This window comes from Bos mutus, chromosome X, assembly GCF_027580195.1.
Source record: "Bos mutus isolate GX-2022 chromosome X, NWIPB_WYAK_1.1, whole genome shotgun sequence".
In the NCBI taxonomy this organism is placed as follows: Eukaryota; Metazoa; Chordata; class Mammalia; order Artiodactyla; family Bovidae; genus Bos; species Bos mutus.
This window is the reverse complement of record NC_091646.1, coordinates 43,917,204-43,942,154: the sequence shown is the minus strand read 5'-3', so window position 1 is coordinate 43,942,154 and position 24,951 is coordinate 43,917,204. Positions and strand designations below refer to the sequence as shown.

General features: G+C 36.2%; 1 protein-coding gene across 1 annotated transcript in view; it reads left to right on the top strand.

Moving 5' to 3' along the window:
* Positions 1-24,951, top strand: part of DIAPH2 (diaphanous related formin 2) — a 983,285-nt gene that overhangs the window by 490,389 nt on the left and 467,945 nt on the right. The window contains exon 22 of the mRNA XM_070366366.1: positions 11,841-12,080. Coding sequence (XP_070222467.1) covers positions 11,841-12,080 — 240 coding nt within the window. The remainder of the gene's footprint in view (positions 1-11,840; positions 12,081-24,951) is intronic.

Below are 24,951 nucleotides of genomic sequence, written 5' to 3'. Positions count from 1 at the left end.
GACTGGTTGGATCTCCTTGCAGTCCAAGGAACTCTCAAGAGTCTTCTCCAACACCACAGTTCAAAAGCAGCAGTTTTTCGGCAGACAACCTAATCTCTTACCAGGGAAATGAGAAAGCAAATAGGTGCTAGAACAGTATCTCTTCTACCCATAGTTGTTGTCTCTACCCATATCTTGTGTTAACCTCCTCTGTCAAACCTCAGAAAAAGGAATAGTTTATTTATTATGACTAATTCTATTGTTCTTGTTGTTGTTAATGATAGAAATAAGAATGTATTGAGATGTTACTATGTCCAGTGCCATGCTAGGTGTTTTTACATGCGCTATCTCATGAATTCCTCACAGCCCTATGAGACTGGTATTATTGTTAACTCCACGTTACAGATGAGGATAGTGAGGGCAATGGAGGTTTTGGACCTTGTTCAGTTACAGAGCAGTAGGTACAGAACTTAGTCCCAGGCAGTCTGATGTCATGGACTGTGATTTTAACAACTGTACTGAACTGGTGTGTGCTTATGTGTACATGTACATGTGTGTGTGAAATTGTCTACTATATACTAATATACTTATCTCTGTGTAAGGCATTAATTATCCCCTGCCTACTTTTGTTTTATTTGTCTGTTGCCTCTTCAGTTCCTCAGTCTCCACTCTGCTCTTCTCTTCAGAAATAAGAATCTTCTTAGGTCATTCATTGCCCCAAAATGTATGAATGGATAGCTGGATGGATGGATGAATAAAAAATGCGTCACTGGCCCTGAAGTCCATGATAAATACTGCCCTCTCTTCATCAGTCTCTTTGTTTTCTACTTCCATACCTCTAGTTACTTACTCTTCAGGAAACAGCAATCAGAATGCTTCCTTAAATAATGCGTTGAAACTGATCTAGGAGAGATCATCAATTAACTCCTAATTGCATCTAAAATATACAGTCGATCTACTGACTTCTCTTCTGTGCTGTTACTACTGTAACCCAAGCCAGCATCCTCTTTCCCTTAACCATTACAGTATACTTTTAGCCTGTTTTCTCCACTTATGCTTTTGACCTTTTTCCAAATCAGTCTAGGCACAGCCCTTGATGTGACATTTCTAAAGTACATTTGTGTTGCATCATTATTTATCTGCTTAAAGCATCAGTGTATTGTTTTTTAAATTTACCATGCTCTTTCCTGTCTTTGGACCATTACACACGCTGCTCCCTCTTACTCCCACTCCTGCCTGCCTCTCTCCTGCTTATTCTTTGAGTCTCTGCTTAAATTTTTCTCCCCATTATGTTCTCACTTACTTATTAAGTCTCCCTATTAAATTCTCTCAGAGCACCTTTTTTTTTCTTTCCCTTTCCCAAAATTATCATGGTTTTTAATTAAATGTTTAATTGCAAGGTTTTTTATTGAATGACCCCTGCTAGATTACAACTTCTTTAAATGTCTGTATTATATTGATTTAATTCACATGATATACTTACAATGTTTGTTGAATGTATTAGCTTGAATGCAAAATCAAGTGGGCTGTTTTTATTCCTGTCTAATTCTGTATCCTTTTGGTACTTGAACGTTGAAAAATTTAGATTCCTTATTGCGTCCTTTTCTTTCTTTGCCTTCTTTAGTGGTAAATACTGTTTCCTAATTTTACTCCTATCACCCTGCCAATGTCCTTTAGAATGTTCATTATTGTATAACTTCTTGGGTGATAAAAACAAAATCTCATCAGTTAGAGATGTACATATGCCACAATTGCAATTACTCTTGCAATATTCACTAAAATCTCATCAAAAAAAAAAAAAAAACAATAAAACTGGCAAGACTACAGAAGAATCAGGCTTTGAATTTTTTGAAAAAAGATAAACTTACCTGAAACAGTGACTGGGCTGCTAAGCTTTCTCTAAACTTTCTTTCCCTCTTTTTTTTTTTAATCAGCCATATCATTGGATTTGCTTATTTTCACATGTCATAAATTAAAAAAAAAAAAAAAAAGAAAAAAAGAGAGAGAAGAAAAAGGAAACAAAAAAAATCTAGGGACCTTTCCTGTATCTAGAGGCAGGTTTCCTGGGAAGAGGGGTATGTTCCTTCCCACACCATCTAGGATAAATAATCCTTTTCTTTAGAAGGGTAGATTGGCTGCATAGCTTCCCACTGACTTGTCCTTCAATCTGCCTCCCACAGAAGTGAATTTGGTACATTATTGTAATTATGTGCTGTACCTGTACTGGGGGGGAAAAACACAGCTCTGAAAACTCTGCCAGTTAGAACCCCCAGCAGGAGCTTTTAGAGTCCTCCCAGTGTGTTTGCAGCTCAGCTGTTCTCAAACCTTAGAGCAATGGAAATTCCCACTTGTCTTGCACTGTGCATGGAGACCCATACTGTGTGTATCTATTAAAGTAACACATCTTCTAAGAAAAAGAAGGCAATAATTAGTTCTCTTAGTAATTGGTACTTTGTTTTTCTGACTTCAAAATTACCCACATTTTTCAATTAAAAACATTCTAAAGCTATAATCTAAGAAAAAGATGTTGAGATAGCCTTGTGCATAAAAAACATTTATAATGAAAAGCAAAGATTATGTGATACTGCTGACAGCACAGTTAATTTTTTTTTCTTTTTCTGCATAAATATGTGAAAGTGGGAGGAGTGGATTTATGCCTGTAGTTGGAACTACAGCTATAAAATCAGTTAGCTTTTTAATTTTTTTTGAAGCCCCCCAAGAGCTTATGAGCTCTATTCAAGATAGCTTAATCAGGTGAAAAGGAAATTCTTAAAAGCTTTTTTTTTTTTTTTTCTCCCACACATCATCAAAGGTAGTTAGTTTGGATGGAAGATTGTAACTCTTCTGTTCCATTAATATTAAATCATTATTCAAGTTTGCATATTCATGGGGAAAATTGCATTTTTCCTTATCTGCTTTCATTCAAAGTGTTCAGTGTTTTGATATGTGATGCCTTGATTGTTTCTATTTTCATTCCTTCTGTAAATATGAATGCTAGCTCTTATGTCTAGATGTACCTTCATTTTTATCTGGAAAAAAAAGATGATTTAATAATTGTGAAATCAAGTAAAAGAAAACTCACCATGGTGTGTTCTCAAATCCATGTATTCAGATTCTGGTTCATTTCATTAACTTCTCATAATAATCCACTTTGTGACAGGATGGCTTATTTCCATCAGCTTTTACAATACAATGAGGTAAAATAAAACCATCTGAAAACTGAATATTCAGATAAAGTCTGTGGATGTCAATTAAATTTTCTATTGATTGATTTTCATTAAATTTTTAAAAAATGAAAAATTAACTCCTTTCCCCTATCCATATATCAGTGATCCTTTAAAATAATAGCCTAGTATCACGAGTGTTCTAATGGCCGTTCTTGGCCTCAGACAGTTGTTAGAATGATGTTTTGAAAATTCTTTATCCATTTCTTAATGTAATTCTTTTGAGCTTCCAGTGTCTCTTGGGGTCGACATTGTTACCAGGTTCTGTTCCAGACTGAAAATGAGTAAATACGTGCTGATGCATAATTTCCACATATCACTCTATTTGAGGAAAATATTCTCTATGAGCACATCATTACTTGTCTGGGATAGAGTCAGTTTTCAAAACCCTGTTTTTCCAAAGTTTCATTTTACAGATTACCAATGACTCTTATCTCTCCTGACATCTAATATACAAACATTTGCCATTGGCTCCATACAGCAGGTGCACCTGTATTGACGATTTTGTCCAGTCTGAGTACTAGGTATACTGCAGAAAGTACAACAGTGAGCAGTAGAGAGCCTACCCTGGAAGGGGTTATGTCTAAAAGAGAATAATAAAATGATTTATTTAACAGGGAATCACAGACGTCCTTGTTTTAAATATTTCCGTGCTTCCAAACATCAGAGTTTAGCTCAGTTTTCAAGTCTGGCTCTCACAACTTTTATAGGAAGATCTTCCTGCTGTCTAACTTAAATTGACGCTTCTTTATCGTCACTTCATTATGTCAGCTTTGTTATAGTCACTGATACAGAATTATTCTGTAATTTTACTGTATATTGGGTCCCAAGAGTATTTAGGTATCAGGGGAAACACTTTTGTAACAAATATGTATTTATTACAAATATATCTGTTAATTCCCATGAATCTTTAATATTATTTATTAAAGATATTAGAAGATCACTTATGCTCACATGTGATGGCAGTTGAAAATGAGTTTCTTAGCAGTGAAAAATGAAAGAAAATAGAAATCACCTTAAAAGTGAGTGACACATGACTTCAGGAGTGGCATGGGACTGCTTCCTCCTCCTTCACACATGATTGTTACACTTGGATCTTTTTTCTTTCTCTCTGGAATCTTATGGTAGTTCGGCAGAACATCAGTATTCACCAGCTGCATAGATAGTAAAGTATATAAAATTCAAATTATATTAACAAAATTGTGTCTAACTCTTTGGGGAAATAACCAACTTGTGTCTGCTCTCACTAAAGCTGTCAGTATACTTTTTTTTTTAATATAGTGCAGATCATCTGAAGACATGATAGCTGCTTGACGTGATTTGATAGACAAGTATCTTGTAACACAAATAAATCCCCTACATAATACAACACCTTGGTCAGCATCCCACAGCACTTCAAGGAATGAATTATAAAACAAAGGATGCCAGTCAACTAAAATGCTGCAAGGGACTACAAGGAAAAACAAACATACATTTCAGCCAAGTTTTTGTTATATTTCCTTATATCACTTAGGTGCACTCAAGTACCTTTATGAGACATGAGTCTTTTAATAATTGTAACTGTGGCTGGGGATGTCACTCAGTGCTTCTTATGATTTCTCTGCTTCAGTTATCTAAGACATTCCCTTACACAGACAAATCCTCTAATGGTGATTTAGCTATTGTCTATCAGTCTACCCTGCTCTGATCATAAAAATTCATACTTCTGACTGCAGAAAATTCTATTACTATGATCAAAGCATACTGTTTTGTGGCTTCTGTTAAGAGAGTCTAGATAGTTTCACCTCCTCCATAAGTCTCTTGATTTTTATAGTAACATGTCTTCACTGCTAACATTTCTAGTGGAAAATTTATATGATACATTGAAATTGACTGAAGGGAGCACTGCATGATATTTACAAAGTGCTCAATAGATAATGAAGGCCATTCTTCATCAAGCCCTAGTGACACATGTCCCTTAATGGATGAGAAAAACTTCATCTCAGGTTTTGGAGAACAGTCAGGGACCATGATACCTTCTTGGGGTAATTTCAGAGAATGAGTAAAGATAATAATAGCAATAATAGCTATTGTTTTAGAGTTATTCTATTGTGTCAGCTATCATGACAGCAGTTTTACACATAAGGTCTCATTTGTCTTACTGAAACATGTATGAATGACTTAAGGGATACATTTTACTGGTGGAGAATAAAGTGTCAGAAACCTTTAATAAATTGCATTAGATTGTAACTATAAAGTAACACAACTATAGTTCAAGTCCAGATCTATGTAACTCAAAAGTCCTATTTCTTCTACTTAATTTACCTTCTGAGTCTAGAGAATACAGAGAATGATTTCTTTCCCTCTCTGAGGATTAAGGGGATAATTCTCTTGAACCTATCTTTCAAAATAGTTATTTAGAGCTCTGAATTCGGGCTGTTATTGAGCCTGGGAAGTATCATTGGGATGACCCTTTTGGTAGCTAATTACTTTACATAGGAAGTAGGGTACCTTCTTACTGCCCCACAGTAGCCTACTGTGATGCCTCTTTACACTGTGCATCTGCTTCCTAATCCTGTCCTTTGCTGATAGTGGACTTTATGTTTGTATTAATGAGTATATCCATTCATTCACTAATTTTATAAGATTTTCTTTCAAATTACATATGATATTTATTACCTACTCTGCACTAAATTTTATTTTAGTAGGTAAATGAAGGAAGATATTTTGCTAGATCAAAGGGCAGATATGATCCTCTTATAATGTATAACCTCTTCCCTGAATGAGGTTGATTGGTGATAGATTGTATCCAGTAATAGCAGTCAAGATAGGTAATTCCCTAGAATTTCTGGTTCAACATCTTAGCTGAAGACATCATTTTGGGGACAGTAAAATATTACCATCCGTTGTTAATTTTGTTCAATAGGCAACCCGCCTGTCTTCCTTGGGAGAAGATCCAGAAAATAGGCAGCTCAGGAGTGCTTTTAAAATCAATCAGCAAATATTTGAATGTTTAATATATGCAAGGACCTGTGTTCAGTGCTACACAAGATGCAGTCTTTGATTCTTCTCTCTATGTACTCATCAACAACCTGCCTCCCACAATATTCTGATAACTCCAAAATCTGCCAACTCTGATACTTATCTCCTAAATTCAAGGACTGAATTTCCAAATGCTACCAGATATCATAACAATAGCTAAACTCAAAATATCAGGAAAGCAATATTATTTCCCTATTATAGAGGTTCATTTTACTATCCATGTGACGATTTGGAGGGGGGAATGCTGGAAGGATCAGGGAACACGTTTACATAGTCAGTTTTAGTGATTCAACCTTGAAGTATGTAAATTTTAACCTTGAGTGATGAGAACTGAAAATAAGAGCCAATTCTAAGTAATTCTTCAGGTTAAAATATAGGCAAGGAATGGTATTAAATTACATTGTGTTTTCCGTGATTTCAACATGACTTCAAGATTTGGAGTCTTAATGTTGTTGCTTAATCACTAAGTCATGTCCTAATCCATGTCCTAATAATGGGAATCTAATAGTGTCTTTGTTAGAAGTAAAATACACTGGTGTCTGAAAGAATGGTGAACCAAGTTCACTTAAATGCTAATAAAAATGTCTTGGTAACGTCCAACTAATAGTTTTTATTTGTGGATGTCACACTGTTTGCCTCACCTTTCCACAACTCTAGAGACAGAGACAAAAAAGGAAGGAACTAATATATATGGATCATATGTTTGGCTCCTACCTAATTTTCAAAACAAAACTGCTTAACAGGACTTATCCTTTCATTAAAAATGAGGAAACTGAAGCAGATAAATTAGGTGGATTAGCTTCACACAGTCAGACTCTGCAAAACTGTCTAGATTGACTCATTTGGTTGAATTTTCTACCAAGCCGTACCCTACCAGCCCCCAATGCCTTAGTCCCTGATTGACTTACTGGAGTATAGGTAGCAGATCAAGGGAAGCAAATTCATCTACCCTCATTTTCTTAAACAAACAAGTAATCCAAACAGTAAGCCAAACCAAATTGCCACTTCCTTCTGCCTTCATTAATGCCAACAGTATTCTACCTCGCAAAAGACTAAATGCCTTGGAACCATCTTTGACTTTATCCTCCCATAACTGACCATTTACTACTAAGTCCCTTTGGTTCTTCCTTAATTCTTCTTCTTGTATATGTTGCTTTCGTTCCCTTTCTACTGTCAACATCCTAGGGCATTACCTGTTTCTAAGACCTTTTGAAAACTTAACTAACAGTACTCCTGTCCCTAGTCTCTTATTCAACAAGTCATACATACCACTCTCAATATGACTTACGAGGTGGCCTGGTGTAGTTATTGAGAGTCTGAGTTCTGTAGCCAAAATGCCTGAGTTCAGAACTTCAACATACAATTTGACTCTGTACAAGTTATTTAGTATTTCTGTGCTTCACTTGCCTCATTTTTAGGAGACTAACGTGAATAACGCGTTTTCCTGGTGGCTCAGATGGTAAAGAATCCACCTGCAATGCAGGAGACCCAAGTTCAATCCCTAGGTCAGGAAGATGCCCTGGAGAAGGGACTGTTTCCCCACTCCAGTATTCTTGCCTGGACAATTCTATGGACAGAGGAACCTGGTGGGCTACAGTGCATAGGGTCACAAAGAATTGGACATGACTAAACAGCAAGGCAATGGCATCCCACTCCAGTACTCTTGCCTGGAGAACCCCATGGACGGAGGAGCCTGGTAGGCTGCAGTCCATGGGGTCACTAAGAGTCGGGCACGACTGAGCGACTTCACTTTCACTTTTCACTATCATGCATTGGAGAAGGAAATGGCAAACCCACTCCAGTGTTCTTGCCTGGAGAATCCCAGGGACGGAGGATCCTGGTGGGCTGCCATTTATGGGGTCACACAGAGTCGGACACGACTGAAGCGACTTAGCAGCAGCAGCAGCAGCAAACGACTAACACACAATGTGAATAACCATTTCCTAGGGTGGTTTTGAGAATCAAATCCACATATATGTATATAACAGATTTATAGAACAATGTCTGGCACAGAGTTGTTTCTATAACTATTAAAGTACTTTTGGTAACATTATTTTGGTTGGGGGTGGTATTGGAAAAAAAATCAAATCCATGGTGTTTTGGGTTTATAGACCAAACATTGACATACAAAGCCCAGAAACAGTAAACCAAGCATTGACATGCAAAGCCCAGAAAAAGATATGAATGCAACACAGATATGAATTAAAACAAATGGTATTAGAACTGAAGCAAGACTAAAAATATCTATGTAAAGCTTAGGCTTTAAATTCCTTGTGGATCTCTGACCAAAGCCACCCTAGTGTTCAGAGTTCCTACAGGTCTTACAGAGCATAGCCAGAAGGGAGGTATATGGTGACTAGCACCTGGTCCAAGTAGTTCTGTGGTTTTTTTAACCATCAGGGAGACTGAAAAATTCCTACTTTTAAATGTATATTAATAAAATGATAGAAAACATGCTTCTGTGCTAATGATAGCCAGGTAACAATAAAAAGAAAGGAAAAATTAAGTGGGAAAGGATTTGGAAACAGTGATAGAGGCATAAATGAAGGCAGAAAAAGACATAGAACCTTGGATAGATTCCCACACAAATTTACATGTGGGAGATTAGATTTGTTCATTCATGGAGACTTTAATATGGTTAGCTTCCAATTTTTATGGCATTTCAGTTCAGTTCAGTTCAGTCACTCAATCATGTCTGACTCTTTGTGACCCCATGAATCGTAGCACGCCAGGCCTCCCTGTCCATCACCAACTCCTGGAGTTCACCCAGACTCACGTCCATCAAGTCAGTGATGCCATCCAGCCGTCTCATCCTCTGTCGTCCCCTTCTCCTCCTGCCCCCAATCCCTCCCAGCATCAGAGTCTTTTCCAATGAGTCAACTCTTCGCATGAGGTGGCCAAAGTTCTGGAGTTTCAGCTTTAGCATCATTCCTTCCAAAGAAATCCCAGGGCTGATCTCCTTCAGAATGGACTGGTTGGATCTCCTTGCAGTCCAAGGGATTCTCAAAAGTCTTCTCCAAAACCACAGTTCAAAAGCATCAATTCTTCGGCGCTCAGCCTTCTTCACAGTCCAACTGTCACATCCATACATGACGACTGGAAAAACCATAGCCTTGACTAGACGGACCTTTGTTGGCAAAGTAATGGCTCTGCTTTTCAATATGCTATCTCGGTTGGTCATAACTTTCCTTTCAAGGAGTAAGCGTCTTTTAATTTCATGGCTGCAGTCACCATCTGCAGTGATTTTGGAGCCCAAAAAAATAAAGTCTGACACTGTTTCCACTGTTTCCCCATCTATTTCCCATGAAGTGATGGGACCAGATGCCATGATCTTCATTTTCTGAATGTTGAGCTTTAAGCCAACTTTTTCACTCTCCACTTTCACTTTCATCAAGAGGCTTTTTAGTTCCTCTTCACTTTCTGCCATAAGGGTGGTGTCATCTGCATATCTGAGGTTATTGATATTTCTCCCGTCAATCTTGATTCCAGCTTGTGTTTCTTCCAGTCCAGCGTTTCTCATGATGTACTCTGCATATAAGTTAAATAAGCAGAGTGACAATATACAGCCTTGACGTACTCCTTTTCCTATTTGGAACCAGTCTGTTGTTCTATGTCCAGTTCTAACTTTGCTTCCTGGCCTGCACACACGTTTCTCAAGAGGCAGGTCAGGTGGTCTGGTATTCCCATCTCTTTCATGGACTCTAAAGGGACTTTGATTCAAATTTTGCCCCTAGGTATATACCTCATATATCCCTAAAGTATAAATCTTTTCTCACTTCATTCCTTCTCTCTACAACTTCTTTTTGGTCCCTAATTGTTTTTGCTTACTCACTCACTTTCTCTCTATTTCTCTCTACTTTTTTAATTTTTAATTATTTAACCATTTGAATCCCCTCTACTGTGAAGCCTTTGTTAAATGTTGTAGTCATAGAATTTAAAGTTTTGTCTTATTTCAGTGAACATCTCCAGCACTTAATTTCTGTTTACCCATTTAGAATCATGGGCTAGTTTTATTGTTAGCTGTAGTTATCATGTGATTCTGTTATGAGTTTTAGGCTATATTGGACACTTTTTGTGAGTAGATGGTGTGTCTTATACTTACCACACGAGTACTGAAAAAGTAGGATGCTTTGAATATTCCCCTGATTGTGTTTTTGCAAAGCTGTTGATGAGTGATATGACCTACATTTCAGACATAGTAACAGGGATATTCCCAGTATACTTTTATATATCTGCCTATGAAAAGCATGAATGCATATAGGAGAATTAGCAGACAGCAAAGGTTAATTTTTGGAGAGGGAGACACCCATGGTTAATGACAAAATTTATTTCAAAGAGGAAAAATAATAGATTATACTTTACTTTTGTATTAGAGCAGATAGGGTCTATTTGACATCTCATTTTGCTGCTTTTGAGGGGTATTTTGTCCCCTTAAGAACTCTTAGTTTAAGAGTCCTTAAACTAAGGACTCTTATTTATGTTATCAAATTATCTTCATGTTGTCTACAGTTATCCCTTGCCTACTCTGTGACTGCTATTTGTTTTTAAAAAAGCTAAGCTATATGTAAAAAATAAAATAATTAGGATTGTTAATGATTTCATTGTGTGTGTGCTTATGTATGTTCTTATATGTTGACCCTCCACCCACCTCTCTCCCAGAATTAATTTGGTGAATGAAAACTAGTTAAATGACCTGGAGTTATGGGAAATTAAAGACTAAAAGAAATTATCATAGGAACTATACCAAAGGGAATAGAAAATGTGGACCCAGACTATGAAACAAGTAAAACAAGTAAAAACTTGAACTATTTTGAAGAAAACCAATATAGAATTATTGAATAATGTACCTAAAAGTAAGTTCATGTAATTTTACCATAACTTATTTAACATCAACATTGTGTCAAGTGGGTGAAATTCTTTAGAGCATATATAAATATTTAATATATTTTACTAATATAGATCATAGGTTTAAAATTATTAGGTGCTCAATCAGAGCTAGTCTTCTGGTTTCAAACAGCATAGAAATAGGTAATAGTGAAGCCACTTTTTTTTTTAGGAAATGTGGTTCCACTTATATTATCTGTCATCATGTATGTTTTTTTATATGTGGCCCAGCTGTTCATTCAACTCAGTGTTATATTTGTGCATTTTCATAGTTCACCTCAGAGATATATTTTTGGAACTTTAAATGTTATTGATGACTAATGATTATGCAATTAACATATAGCAGCTGGCTAGCTTCAGTAATATTTTCTTAATGCTATAAGGATGATTTCATTTATTCTTTGAAAGCTAGCAGCTATTTTTTTAACTTTTGAAAAGAATACTCTTTTGAAATGCCTAAAACAGAATAGTATTTGTTAAAGTGTTCTGGAGAAAGAAATACAACTGTTAAAACCCAGAGAAAATTCATTTTATTCAAAATTTTATGGTATCATCTATAAAATGATCCCCACTAGAGAGAAAAAAATAATGGGCTTTATATACATGTATATATATATATATATATGAATATATATGTATGTATATGACTATATATGAATATATATGTGTGTGTATGTGAATATATATGAATATATATATATATAGTCTTATACAGCATTCCTTATCTTACAGATGAGCTCAGTGAAAATGTTGCGGCCTCGTCTCAATAGCATTCTTTTCAAGCTCACATTTGAAGAACATGTAAACAACATCAAGCCAAGCATCATAGCAGTAACTCTGGCCTGTGAAGAACTGAAGAAAAGTGAAAGTTTTAACAGACTTTTAGAGTTAGTTCTTTTGGTTGGAAACTACATGAACTCAGGCTCAAGAAATGCCCAGTCTTTGGGTTTTAAGATCAACTTTCTCTGTAAGGTAAGAGAACATTTTATAATGCCAATTTACAACAATAATCTCATCTATGACAGAGAAGTCACTTTAAACACCAAGGATGAATTTTATGGCATGTGAGAGCTGGGTTCAGTCTCTGAATTGGGAAGATCCCCTGGCTAAGGGAACAGCCACACACTCCAGTTTTCTGGCCTGGATAATTCCATGGACAGAGGAGCCTGGCAGGCTACAGTCCATGGGATTACAGAGAGTCAGACATGACTGAGTGAAGTCATCTTTAAAACAGATAAATGATTTTTAAAAACCTTACTGTAATAAAATCTCAAAGACTGCAAATTTTTCTATAGTATACTCTTCAGCTCTTGCTGATCAAATCTTTCTGGAGTTTTCTGACCCAAAAAAATGGCTTTTATAAACTAGATGCAGCGTTGTATTTTAATCCCTTCAAACTTATTTTGTGTCTCTCCAGAAAGTATTTGAGGAGCTAAGTTCAGTGAGGTAATAGCCAAATATTTCTTTCTGAATATGCTTTGCTTATTCTCCTCTAAGAAAATAATACTCTTTTTTGTTGAAAGTGTTGTGTTAATAAACTTATACTAAGAATCTAGTGCATTAACTAAAAGTTTTTAAAAAAGCAAGTGATAATCCTCATATTGTTTTGATTAAACCATTTCATGGTATTGTTCTCGAGGTTTTAATTCTTATGAAAGGTAAACAAAGAAACGGACAAGTGATGATATAGGTCCATTTCTAGGTTAGGGCAAACCACCATATTCAAGGGAAAAACCTATCTGTTACACAAAGAAAACTGAACAGACTCTGAGGCGAAGGCCTGTAAGAAAGCTAGAGACAGAAATAAATCTGAAAACAAGCAATCAGTCTTTGACATCTCACCATTGTTGCACTTTTTTTTTTTTCTTTACATCTGAAAACATTACAAAACTTTGGTTAGTTCTTGAAGTATATTATTACAAGAATCCCCAATCTAGGAATGGGTATAAATTTCTTTTCTATTTATGCATTAAATAGATGTGCAATACATATAAATGTGCTAGCATTTTAATATGTATCAAAAATGATTTGCTCCTGGTCATTCTCTCCCAGATAGACATAAAGAATAACAACAAGAATAATAAGAAGATGCATAATGAAATTGTATTGTTTACTCCCGATTTATTTTTGAGAGGAATAGGGAAAGATGGGAAGATAGGGAAGATGTTCTGGAAGGTTAGATTTTTGTTAAAAACAAACAGTTTTAGTCCCTCTTCTTGTGATATGAGGAGACATGTGAAATTATTTGATAATGCCAAGAAGAATAAAGCAGTGCTTGTTATAAATTAGAATACCTCACACCCTGATTTGGAGGGTAAAACTAAATAAGACTTTTCATTTTATTCCACATCATATACTCTAAACTAGTACAAGCATCTCTTATCAAGATGTTAGTTGTTTAGAGTATATACTGTAGGCACAGTGAATGAATCTTAAAGTGTTCTTGGTTGGTGATTACCAAAACATAAAATAAAATATCATTGGAAATTGGTATTGTTAGTCTGTTTCACATTTAATTCATATAAAGAAGACATTTAAAATAAACTGTCCTAATTTGAATAAATATGTACCTTTTTAAGTGTCTTAATTTCACACTATTCAAATTAATAATGTGAACTGATTTTATTGAGGCAATAATAAATAAGTCATTTATACATAGGAACAAAAGATTCCTTTAATCTCACAGAAGGATTGTACAGTTGCATCTTATATTTTGGATAGAGGCTTCTTCCTGTCATCTTCCTGTCAAATAAAAGTTCTTCCACACAGCGCTGGTCTGACATCTATCACTAGAAGTATGCCTAAAGGATTCAGCACAAAGATTTTTGCCAACTTCAAATAAAATAAAAAATATTCTTGTGGGAAATACTACCATGTAGTAATAGATGTTCTAAAAGAGAAAGAAGTGAATGTTTAAAAATCTTTTGCCTTCTCCCACTTTTCAGTAGGATTTTTATGTTCAGGGGAATACTTGTCATTAAGAAAGAGAAATATCATATACATGTGTGATATTCCCACAATATCTAGGATTAAAAAGATGTTCCTGAAATGCAGAGGATTCTAAGTAGATATAAATGTCTAAAATGAGAGAAATTTACTGAAGTATGTAGAAATAGTTAGCTTAAATTTATAATCTGTTGTAAATTGATTTAACTACTGATGTATGATTGGCTAGAATTTGCCTGGAAAATCCCATGGATGGAGGAGCCTGGTAGGCTGTAGTCCATGGGGTCGCGAAGAGTCGGACCCGACTGAGCGACTTCCCTTTCACTTTTCAGTCTCATGCATTGGAGAAGGAAATGGCAACCCACTCCAGTGTTCTTGCCTGGAGAATCCCAGGGACGGGGGAGCCTGGTGGGCTGCTGTCTATGGGGTCTCACAGAGTAGGACACGACTGAAGCGACTAGCAGCAGCAGCTGTTAAATTCCAGTTATATTATAAAAGATCACTTGGTTGATTTTTCTTAACATTTTTTTTTCTTAATAAAAATAGCAGAGGGGACTTTCTTTACTGGGTACTGACTATACTTTTAAAATGATATCACTTGCCTACATAAATTATTCTAATGATTATTTCCTTTCTTGGTGAATTTAAAACTGTAATCTACTTTTCATAAGAAGCTATAGATTATGTTAAAATATTCACATAGTTAAAAAGGAGCCATGTCATAAGCAGTTAAATTTATCAGATGTTTCTTATAGTAAAATGATATTAAAAATTCAGATGGTCACAATAAGTACTACCCTCATCACAAAATGCTTTATTATTTGCAGCAGTGTGTTATCACTGTGAGTCACCAATGTAGGGTGATGAACTGTAATACAAATCATTTCTATGCAGATGAGTTTCCAATGTTAGCTTGGTCTCTGCTTCAGATCAGATCAGATCAGTCTATCAGTCGTGTCCGACTCTTTGCGACCCCACGAATCGCAGCACATCAGGCCTCCCTGTCCATCACCAACTCTCGGAGTTCACTGAGACTCAGGTCCATCGAGTCGGTGATGCCATCCAGCCATCTCATCCTCTGTCGTCCCCTTCTCCTCCTGTTCCCAATCCCTCCCAGCATCAGAGTCTTTTCCAATGAGTCAACTCTTCGCATGAGGTGGCCAAAGTACTGGAGTTTCAGCTTTAGTATCATTCCTTCCAAAGAAATCAGGGCTGATCTCCTTCAGAATGGACTGGTTGGATCTCCTTGCAGTCCAAGGGACTCTCAAGAGTCTTCTCCAACACCACAGTTCAAAAGCATCAATTCTTCGGCGCTCAGCCTTCTTCACAGTCCAACTCTCACATCCATACATGACCACAGGAAAAACCATAGCCTTGACTAGATGAACCTTTGTTGGCAAAGTAATGTCTCTGCTTTTGAACATGCTATCTAGGTTGGTCATAACTTTCCTTTCAAGGAGTAAGCGTCTTTTAATTTCATGGCTGCAGTCACCATCTGCAGTGATTTTGGAGCCCAGAAAAATAAAGTCTGACACTGTTTCCACTGTTTCCCCATCTATTTCCCATGAAGTGGTGGGACCGGATGCCATGATCTTCATTTTCTGAATGTTGAGCTTTAGGCCAACTTTTTCACTCTCCACTTTCACCTTCATCAACCTATTGATTATTAGAATTCTAACCAATAGTAATGTTGTGCTTCAGGGTCATTTATTGTTTTTGTTTTCAGTGTATAATAACATATAATCTACAAAAGAACAAAACATTTAAAAATACTTAGCTCTCCCTAGACACTGCACTTTGTGGGTATATCAGATAAGGAATGTGCTTTGCAAGGTAAAACAGGTATTAAAAAGCAGAGATATTACTTTGGCAGCAAAAGTCCGTCTAGTCAAAGCTATGGTTTTTCCAATATTCATTGTATGGATGTGAGAGTTGCACTATAAAGAAGACTGAGCGCAGAAGAATTGATGCTTTTGAACTGTGGTGTTGGAGAAGACTTGAGAGTCCCTTGGACTGCAAGGAGATCCAACCAGTCCATCCTAAAGGAGATCAGTCCTGAATGTTTATTGGAAGGACTAATGCTGAAGCTGTAACTCCAATACTTTGGCCACCTGATGTGAAGAACCGACTCATTGGAAAAGACCTTGATGCTGGGAAAGATGGAAGCCAGGAGGAGAAGGGGACACCAGAGGATGAGAAGGTTGGATGACATCACCGACTCAATGAACATAAGTTTGAGTAAACTCTGGGAGTTGGTTCTGGACAGGGAAGCCTAGTGTGCTGCAGTCCATGGGGTCACAAAGAGTTGGACACGACTGAGTGACTGAAGTGACTGACTTACAAGCAACAGAAAGTGACTGTGCCTGATTTAAGCAAAAAATGGAAATTATAGAGAGGAGCTCAACCAGAAAGTGAGGAAAGCCTGAAGAATGTGTCCATTAAAAGTATGGCACCAATTATGGCAGCTTTGAGAATGCTGAAAGCAGGAATGAATGGGAAATATTTGCAGAAAGTTGCCTCTAGCATGTATTAGTTGTAACCATTTTATTCCTTCTTTCCTTGTGTTTAATTCAAATTCTAATTAGAAAGACGGGCCAATTGGCCTGGTGTAGAAACTTGTGGACACAGCCAGGGAAGGAGAGGGTGGGACTAATTGAGAGAGTAGCACTGACATATGTACAGTACCATATGTAAAATAGATGGCTAGTGGCAAACAGCTGTATAACACAGGGAGCTCAACTTGGTACTTTTTGATGACCTAGAGGGATGGGATGTGAGGTACATGGGAGGGAGGCTCCAGAGGGAAGTGATACATGCATACCTGGGGTTTCCCAGGTGGTGCTAGCAGTAAAGAACCTCCCTAGCAATGCAGAACACAGTAAAGACCGTAGTTCCGTCCTTGGGTTGGGAAGGTCCCTTGGAGGAGGACCTGGCAACCCACTCCAGTATTCTTGCCTGGACAATGCCTTGGACAGAGGAGCCTGGTAGGCTACCATCCATAGAGTCGCAATGAGTCAGACACAACTGAAGCGACTTACTAAGCATGCATGGCTGATTCACATTGTTGTATTGTAGAAACTAATACAACATTGTAAAGCAATCATCCTCCAATTAAGAATTTTTTAAAAAATGGAAAAGAAATTAAGATCTCAGAAAAGAAAAAGAAGCTGTTTCAAGGAAGTATGAAGAGAAATAAGAGTTTAGTTATATAGCAGTCATGAATAGGGAATTTCAGTGATAATTAAAGGAAAACATCTTCAGTTTCTATATATCCCTTGTTAGTTTTATTTTTCTTGTATACTTGCATTTTCTAGTATGCATTTTGGAATGTACACTGATTACATGTTTAAAATTGATAGCTATTATCAAAAAGTACAAAAGAAGATCTGTGTAAATAAATAATAGTTACCAAAAATAAAAAGGAAAAGGAATATCCCTTGTCCAAGGGAAGGAATGATTGGTCATGCCTTAAAGGAGTCTATTACCAAGGATCAGGATACTGAAAGTTAGAGACCAATGAAGCGATAAAAGCCAGGTCCAAACAAAGGCAAACAAAACAGATGGTTGGTATCCCAGGGGGATACATACATTTCAGAAGATACACAGAAAGCTTGAGCTTGTCATACTGTTGAGTAGCCTGGAAATATACATACAGAGTACTATGCATATACATACAGAGTACTATGTAATGTTGCAATATACTTCTGTCAATGAATATAAAAAGTAATAGCATTTGAGATTACTTTGAGCTTAGCAAGACTTCAGGGGAGGGAGGAATTTTTGGTGCTAGAGGTGAAGATGAGAGTGGTACTGATAAATTAGAACAGAAGAATCTTGAAGGATAGATCTAATTAAGTTATATGAATGGCAGAAGAAGCCATAACCTTATAAGATGGGAGAACACTGGGCTTAGAACTTGCATATTAGCTTCTGTTTTGCCCATCACTAGCCATAGTTTCATGGCCAAGGCATTTACTCACTCCAAACCTGTTTCCTCATCTATAAATGAAGAAATACAGTGACCCGTGTTTATTTTCATAGGATTATTTTCAGAGTCAAATAAAATTATCTTTGTCACTGTACTTTGAAAAATTACTGTGTTAAAAAATGTTAAAAACTGTGTAAAAAATGTGTTAAAAAATCATCTTTTTAATGATGATATGTGACTAGGAGTAATTCATGATATGTTTGAAGATGAATTAAAAACTACAGTGCCTGGAATACTGGGTGTATGTTGGAAACAAATAGCATTGATAGGCGGGTTGTGAGAAGATTTTGAGTAATTTGTATACTAGCTTCAGTATCTTGCCTCCAAAACTTTTTTTTTTTTTTTTGAAAATCACTCACACCCATTTTATAAAATGTGAAGGCCAAAACCTTTGTTTTTCTGCCTTAATCTCTCCTTCACATATACTATGACTTTCTAGTCATTCTAGCTGGATAGAGAGACATAACAAATTATGATATGGTATGTTGATATATTTTTGTACGGGTGTAAACAATCTGAAGAAAACATTTGGTTTTACTGTGGAGAAAATTTTAGATATCTAACTTTGATTTAGAGGGTTAATAGAATAATATAATTGTGCTACTTTTTTCCTAAGATTCACCATTTATATAAAGTTTTGTAGCATAATGGTCTTATTTCCTAGAGGCTATCACATAGCTATCTTACCAAGGATACAAAAGAAAGCATCTGTCTCCCCCATAGAAGTTGTAAGAGAGAGAGTGAATTAGGTTCAGTTTCAGTCTGAAATATAACATACTAGAAAATGTGATTTGTAAGGAAAATGACTGCTGTCTGTGGAAACAAAATTAAGAAATTTGTAATTCTAAAGAAAATCTATAAAAGATCTAAGAAAAAAGTTACATGTAAGTACTCTAAAAATAATATAGTATCTAATAATTCTAATTGAAATGATGTGGATTATCTCTAAATTTAGAACCTTCACATCAGAACGTATCTAATCAGTCTAGCCTCTTCATTCTTCAGATAAGAAAACTGACCCTTGGAGAAGTGAAATATTATACTTTGGTTAGTGTATTGGTTAGTTCATGCTATCATAGGAGAATACTGCAGGCTGGGTGGCTTAAACAACAGAAATTAATTTTCTCACAGATTTGGAGGTTGGAAGTTCAAGATCAAGATGTTAGTATATGGTTCTCTTTCTGAATTACAGACAACTCCCTTCTTAGTTGGTAACAGTGAGTTTCATAAAGCTGGGTATCACAACCAGCCGTCTTGGTGTGTCCAGGACTAAGAGCTTTCTTGAGATTCACGACTTTCACTACAAAAATTGGGCAATCTCAGGGAAACTGGGCCACTTAGTCACATTAGTTAAGAAAATAACAGGGGCTCTGTACAAACCTAGAAGGGTGGGATGGGGAGGGAGGCTCACGAGGGAGGGGACATGTGTATACCTATGGCTGATTCATGTTGAGGTTTGACAGAAAACAACAAAATTCTGTAAAGCAATGATCCTTCAATTAAAAAATAAATTAAAAAAAAAAAGAAAATAGAGGTAGCATCTTGGCCTCCTGATTATACTTTATTTATTTTTCTCTCTCTCACCTTTGTTTTTGTTTTTTTGTTTTAAACATGTGACTAGAACAGCTTGCCTTTCACATTTTTATAATGTCGTTTGCTACTCTTCTTCATCTGGTTATCTAGTTTTTACCCTTTAGCTCTTCTTCTCTGGTTCCCATTACACATTATGAAGATAATTATTATAGGACTATTTACTTACTTTACTGTACTTTTTTATTTGATCTCTCTTTCTCTATAAAGACACAGAACTCATGCAGGGTGGTTACTATTTTATTATAAATTTTATCCCCAGTCTATTGTATAAAAATTACTATTGAATGAAAGGTATGCAATTTAATTAAATAAAAGGATTTGTCATGAGAGCTCAACATAAATATTAGCATTTTTTAAGTGAGAGCATTTAGTTTTTCACAGATATAAAGGGTGTATTTTTACCATCAAAACTATTACATGTATAACTATAACATTTAACTATGGTTTATTTGCAAAAATATAAAAGTGTACTGGTTCATATAAATATAAACCAAAAATTCACCCTCAAACATGCGTTATAAAATAAATATTGCACTATTAATGTAAAACCAAAGATACTGTTGAAAATAACCGTAAGATATACTGAAAGGCGCCCTAGTAAAGATCAGTAAATCCTGGTCAGTAGTCTATGCAGTTGGTTGCCTGTGTTTTTACAGTTTAGATATATCCCTTGTGATTCAGAGAAATTTATTATTATTAATCCGATTCTGTAGATTAGGAAACAGCTCAGTGATAAAGCATCCGCCTGCAGTGCAGGAGACAGAGGAGACTCGGGTTCGATACCGGGGTTCAGAAGATCCCCTAGAGGAGAAAATGGCAACCTTTTCCAGTATTCTTACAAGCAGAATCCCATGGATAGAGGAGCCTGGCGGGCTACAGTCCATGCATCACAGATTCGGACATGAATGAGCATGAATGCACACGTGAAAGCCCAGTAAGGTTATGTAATTTTTTACAAGATAAAAAAGCTAGTAAATGTCCAAGTTTGGGTTTAAATCTAGGTTTTCTGTGTTCAAAACCTTGCAACACACTGCCCTCTCACTGTATTGTAACAGAATGTTTAGTTATACATGGCTCATTTCAAGGAAGAATTACAGAACCAACTCTGCCCCTTACAGAGTACTGAAAATGTGGATTTTCTTGCCTCTCCTTTAGATTGTAAAATGAGAAATCTTTCTTTTTCATTATTCAAATTGAAATAGAAGTCATTGTAGGAATATTAATAGAATTCCTCTAAGAGATTGTAATTTATCCAGGAAGTAGTACTTATATAATTGTAATAAAATAGCACCTGGTAATCTGAATAATTATAGAGCAGTCACTTTCTTTGTATGTATAGGCTCTCATACCATATCAATTTTGTGTAGGCAGGGTTGGCTGCTTTCCTCAATACATATTTTCTACAAATGAACATCTGTTCTCCAGAGAGACGGCTTACCCAGGATCACTCAGTATTGGTGGTGAGGTTAGAATCCCACTTTTCCTGGGACTCAAAGTATTTCACTGGCCCAAGGTATTTTTTTTTAGAATTAGATGATGTCTTTTGGTTTACTCAGATATGCTGTTTCCTATTAGACAGTTTTGGCATTATTTGGGTTTGGGGGAGATGTGATTGATAATTTATTGAGAAGAAAATTACATTGAGGAAGATATTTGTCTTGGAACAATTCCATGTAAGGGAAGATTATATTCTCTATCAAGAACAGAGTTGGATGGAATGTTAGGTGCTCTTACCAAGCTTTCCTTTTTTTCCCCTCTGGGTCCTTTTAACTTTCCTTCAGTGGGCTCTTGCAACAAAGACTTTTCAGTTAATGATCTATATGATTCATGGGTTATAATTAGTGATACAAGATCCAAAGCTACAGCAACACACAGAGGAGGTGACTCATGTTATTTTGCATTTTAAAATGTCACCACATAATATAGTGATATATTGTATTATTTGTTCATAACTCATGACCAGGAGACACAAACATCTCAGGTTAAGGGTTTGTCTGTGCCTCATTATGTTACATTGAAGCAAGACCATTCACCATTCTTGACCTCTGAAATAACTAAGTACCATAGAATGAGGTAAGGACAGGATATCATTCTTAATTTTAAATGATTTCCTTTGTTCAGGTTATTTGATGGTTGACCTTTATTTATTTACTTTTTTTTTATTTTAAATTTATTTATTTTAATTGGAGGCTAATTACTTTACAATATTGCATTGGTTTTGCCATACCTCAACATGAATCCATCACGGGTATACACATGTTCCCCATCCTGAACCCCCCCTCCCACCTCTCTCCCCATACCATCCCTCTGGGTCATCCCAGTGCACCAGCCCCAAGCATCCTGTATCCTGCATTGAACCTGGAATGGCAATTCATTTCTTATATGATATTATGCATTTTTCAATGCCATTCTCCCAAATCATCCCACCCTCTCCCTCTCCCACAGAGTCCAAAAGACTATTCTATATATCTGTGTCTCTTTTGCTATCTCGCATACAGGGTTATCGGTACCATCTTTCTAAATTCCATATATATGTGTTAGTATACTGTATTGGTGTTTTTCTTTCTGGCTTAGTTCACTCTGTATAATAGGCTCCAGTTTCATCCACCTCATTAGAACTGATTCAAATATATTCTTTTTAATGGCTGAGTAATACTCCATTGTGTATATGTACCACTGCTTTCTTATCCATTCGTCTGCTGATGTGCATCTAGATTGCTTCCATGTCCTGGCTATTATAAACAGTGCTTCAATGAACATTGGGGTACATGTGTCTCTTTCGATTCTGGTTTCCTCAGGGTTTATGCCCAGCAGTGGGATTGCTGGGTCGTATGACAGTTCTATTTCCAGTTTTTTAAAGAATCTCCACACTGTTCTCCATAGTGGCTGTACTAGTTTGCATTCCCACCAACAGTATAAGAGGGTTCCCTTTTCTCCACACCCTCTCCAGAATTTATTGCTTGTAGACTTTTGTATCGCAGCCATTCTGACTGGCATGAAATGGTACTTCATTGTGGTTTTAATTTGCATTTCTCTGATAATGAGTGATGTTAAGCATCTTTTCATGTGTTTGTTAGCCATCTGTATGTCTTCTTTGGAGAAATGTCTATTTAGTTCTTTGGCCCATTTTTTGATTGGGTCGTTTATTTTTCTGGAATTGAGCTGCAGGAGTTGCTTGTATACTTTTGAGATTAGCTGTTTGTCAGTTGCTTCATTTGCTATTATTTTCTCCCATTCTGAAGGCTGTCTTTTCACCTTGCTTATAGTTTCCTTTGTTGTGCAGAAGGTTTTAATTTTAATTAGGTCCCATTTGTTTATTTTTGCTTTTATTTCCAATATTCTGGGAGGTGGGTCATAGAGGATCCTGCTGTGATGTATGTCGGAGAGTGTTTTGCCTATGTTCTCCTCTAGCAGTTTTATAATTTCTGGTCTTACATTTAGATCTTTAATCCATTTTGAGTTTATTATTGTGTATGGTGTTAGAAAGTGTTCTAGTTTCATTCTTTTACAAGTGGTTGATCAGTTTTCCCAGCACCACTTGTTAAAGAGATTGTCTTTTCTCCATTGTATATTCTTGCCTCCTTTGTCAAAGATAAGGTGTCCATATGTGCGTGGATTTATCTCTGGGCTTTCTATTTTGTTCCATTGATCTATATATCTGTCTCTGTGCCAGTACCATACTGTCTTGATGACTGTGGCTTTGTAGGATAGCCTGAAGTCAGGCAGGTTGATTCCTCCAGTTCCATTCTTCTTTCTCAAGATTGTTTTGGCTATTGGAGGTTTTTTGTATTTCCATACAAATCATAAAATTATTTGTTCTAGCTCTGTGAAAAATACCATTGGTAGCTTAACAGGGATTGCACTGAATCTATAGATTGCTTTGGGTAGTATACTCATTTTCACTATATTGATTCTTCTGATCCATGAACATGGTATATTTCTCCATCTATTAGTGTCCTCTTTGTTTTCTTTCACCAGTGTTTTATAGTTTTCTATATATAGGTCTTTTGTTTCTTTAGGTAGATATATTCCTAAGTATTTTAGTCTTTTTGTTGCAATGGTGAATGGAATTGTTTCCTTAATTTCTCTTTCTATTTTCTCATTATTAGTATATAGGAATGCAAGGGATTTCTGTGTGTTGATTTTATATTCTGCAACTTTACTATATTCATTGATTATCTCTAGTAGTTTTCTGGTGGAGTCTTTAGGGTTTTCTATGTATGTAAAGGATCATGTCATCTGCAAACAGAGTTTTACTTCTTCTTTTCCAATTTGGATTCCTTTTATTTCTTTTTCTGCTCTGATTGCTGTGGCCAAAATTTCCAAAACTATGTTGAATAGTAGTGGTGAAAGTGGGCACCCTTGTCTTGTTCCTGACTTTAGGGGAAATGCTTTCAGTTTTTCACCATTGAGGATAATGTTTGCTGTCGGATTGTCACATATAGCTTTTATTTTATTCTTTATCCCAGGGATGCAAGGAGTCTTCAGTATCTGCAAATCAATCAATATAATACACCACATTAACAAATTGAAAAATAAAAGCCATATGATTATCTCAATAGATGCAGAGAAAGCCTTTGGCAAAATTCAACATCCATTTATGATAAAAACTCTTCAGAAAGCAGGAATAGAAGGAACATACCTCAACATAATAAAAGCTATATATGAACTTTATTTAAATCCTTTGTTTTGTATTGTACTGTGGTTAATGGGCTCTCGTCTTTGAGAACCACTCAATATTGAACCACTCAATGAAAAAAATGAATGTTGAACCCTTGTTGACTATGTCCATGGTTACACTTAAGATTCAATTTCTGTAACTGTGTCAATGGTTTTGCTTCCTTTAGCTCTTCACGACAATCAATACACCCAAATTTTTGAATTTTCAAAGAGCAAGTTTTGATATTGTCAGTAAGTGCTGAAGTGTTTAAATTTATAGAACTCTATAAATTTATTTGTTTGAAGAAACAATTCTCCATAAGTTGTTTTAATTCCCATATGTTATTCATTATATGTCTTCAAGCACATACTCTTAATCAGTGCATGTGGACTTGTACTGGAGAAGGAAATGGCAACCCATTCCAGTAGTCTTGTGTGGAGAATCCCATGGACAGAGGAGCCTGGTGGGCTACTGTGCATAGGGTTGTTCAAAGTTCGACAAGACTGTAACAACTTAGCATGCATGCATGCATTGGAGAAGGAAATGGCAACTCACTCCAGTATTCTTGCCTGGAGAATCCCAGGGACGGAGGAGCCTGGTGGGCTGCTGTCTATGGAGTCATACAGAGTCAGACATGACTGAAGCAACTTAGTAGC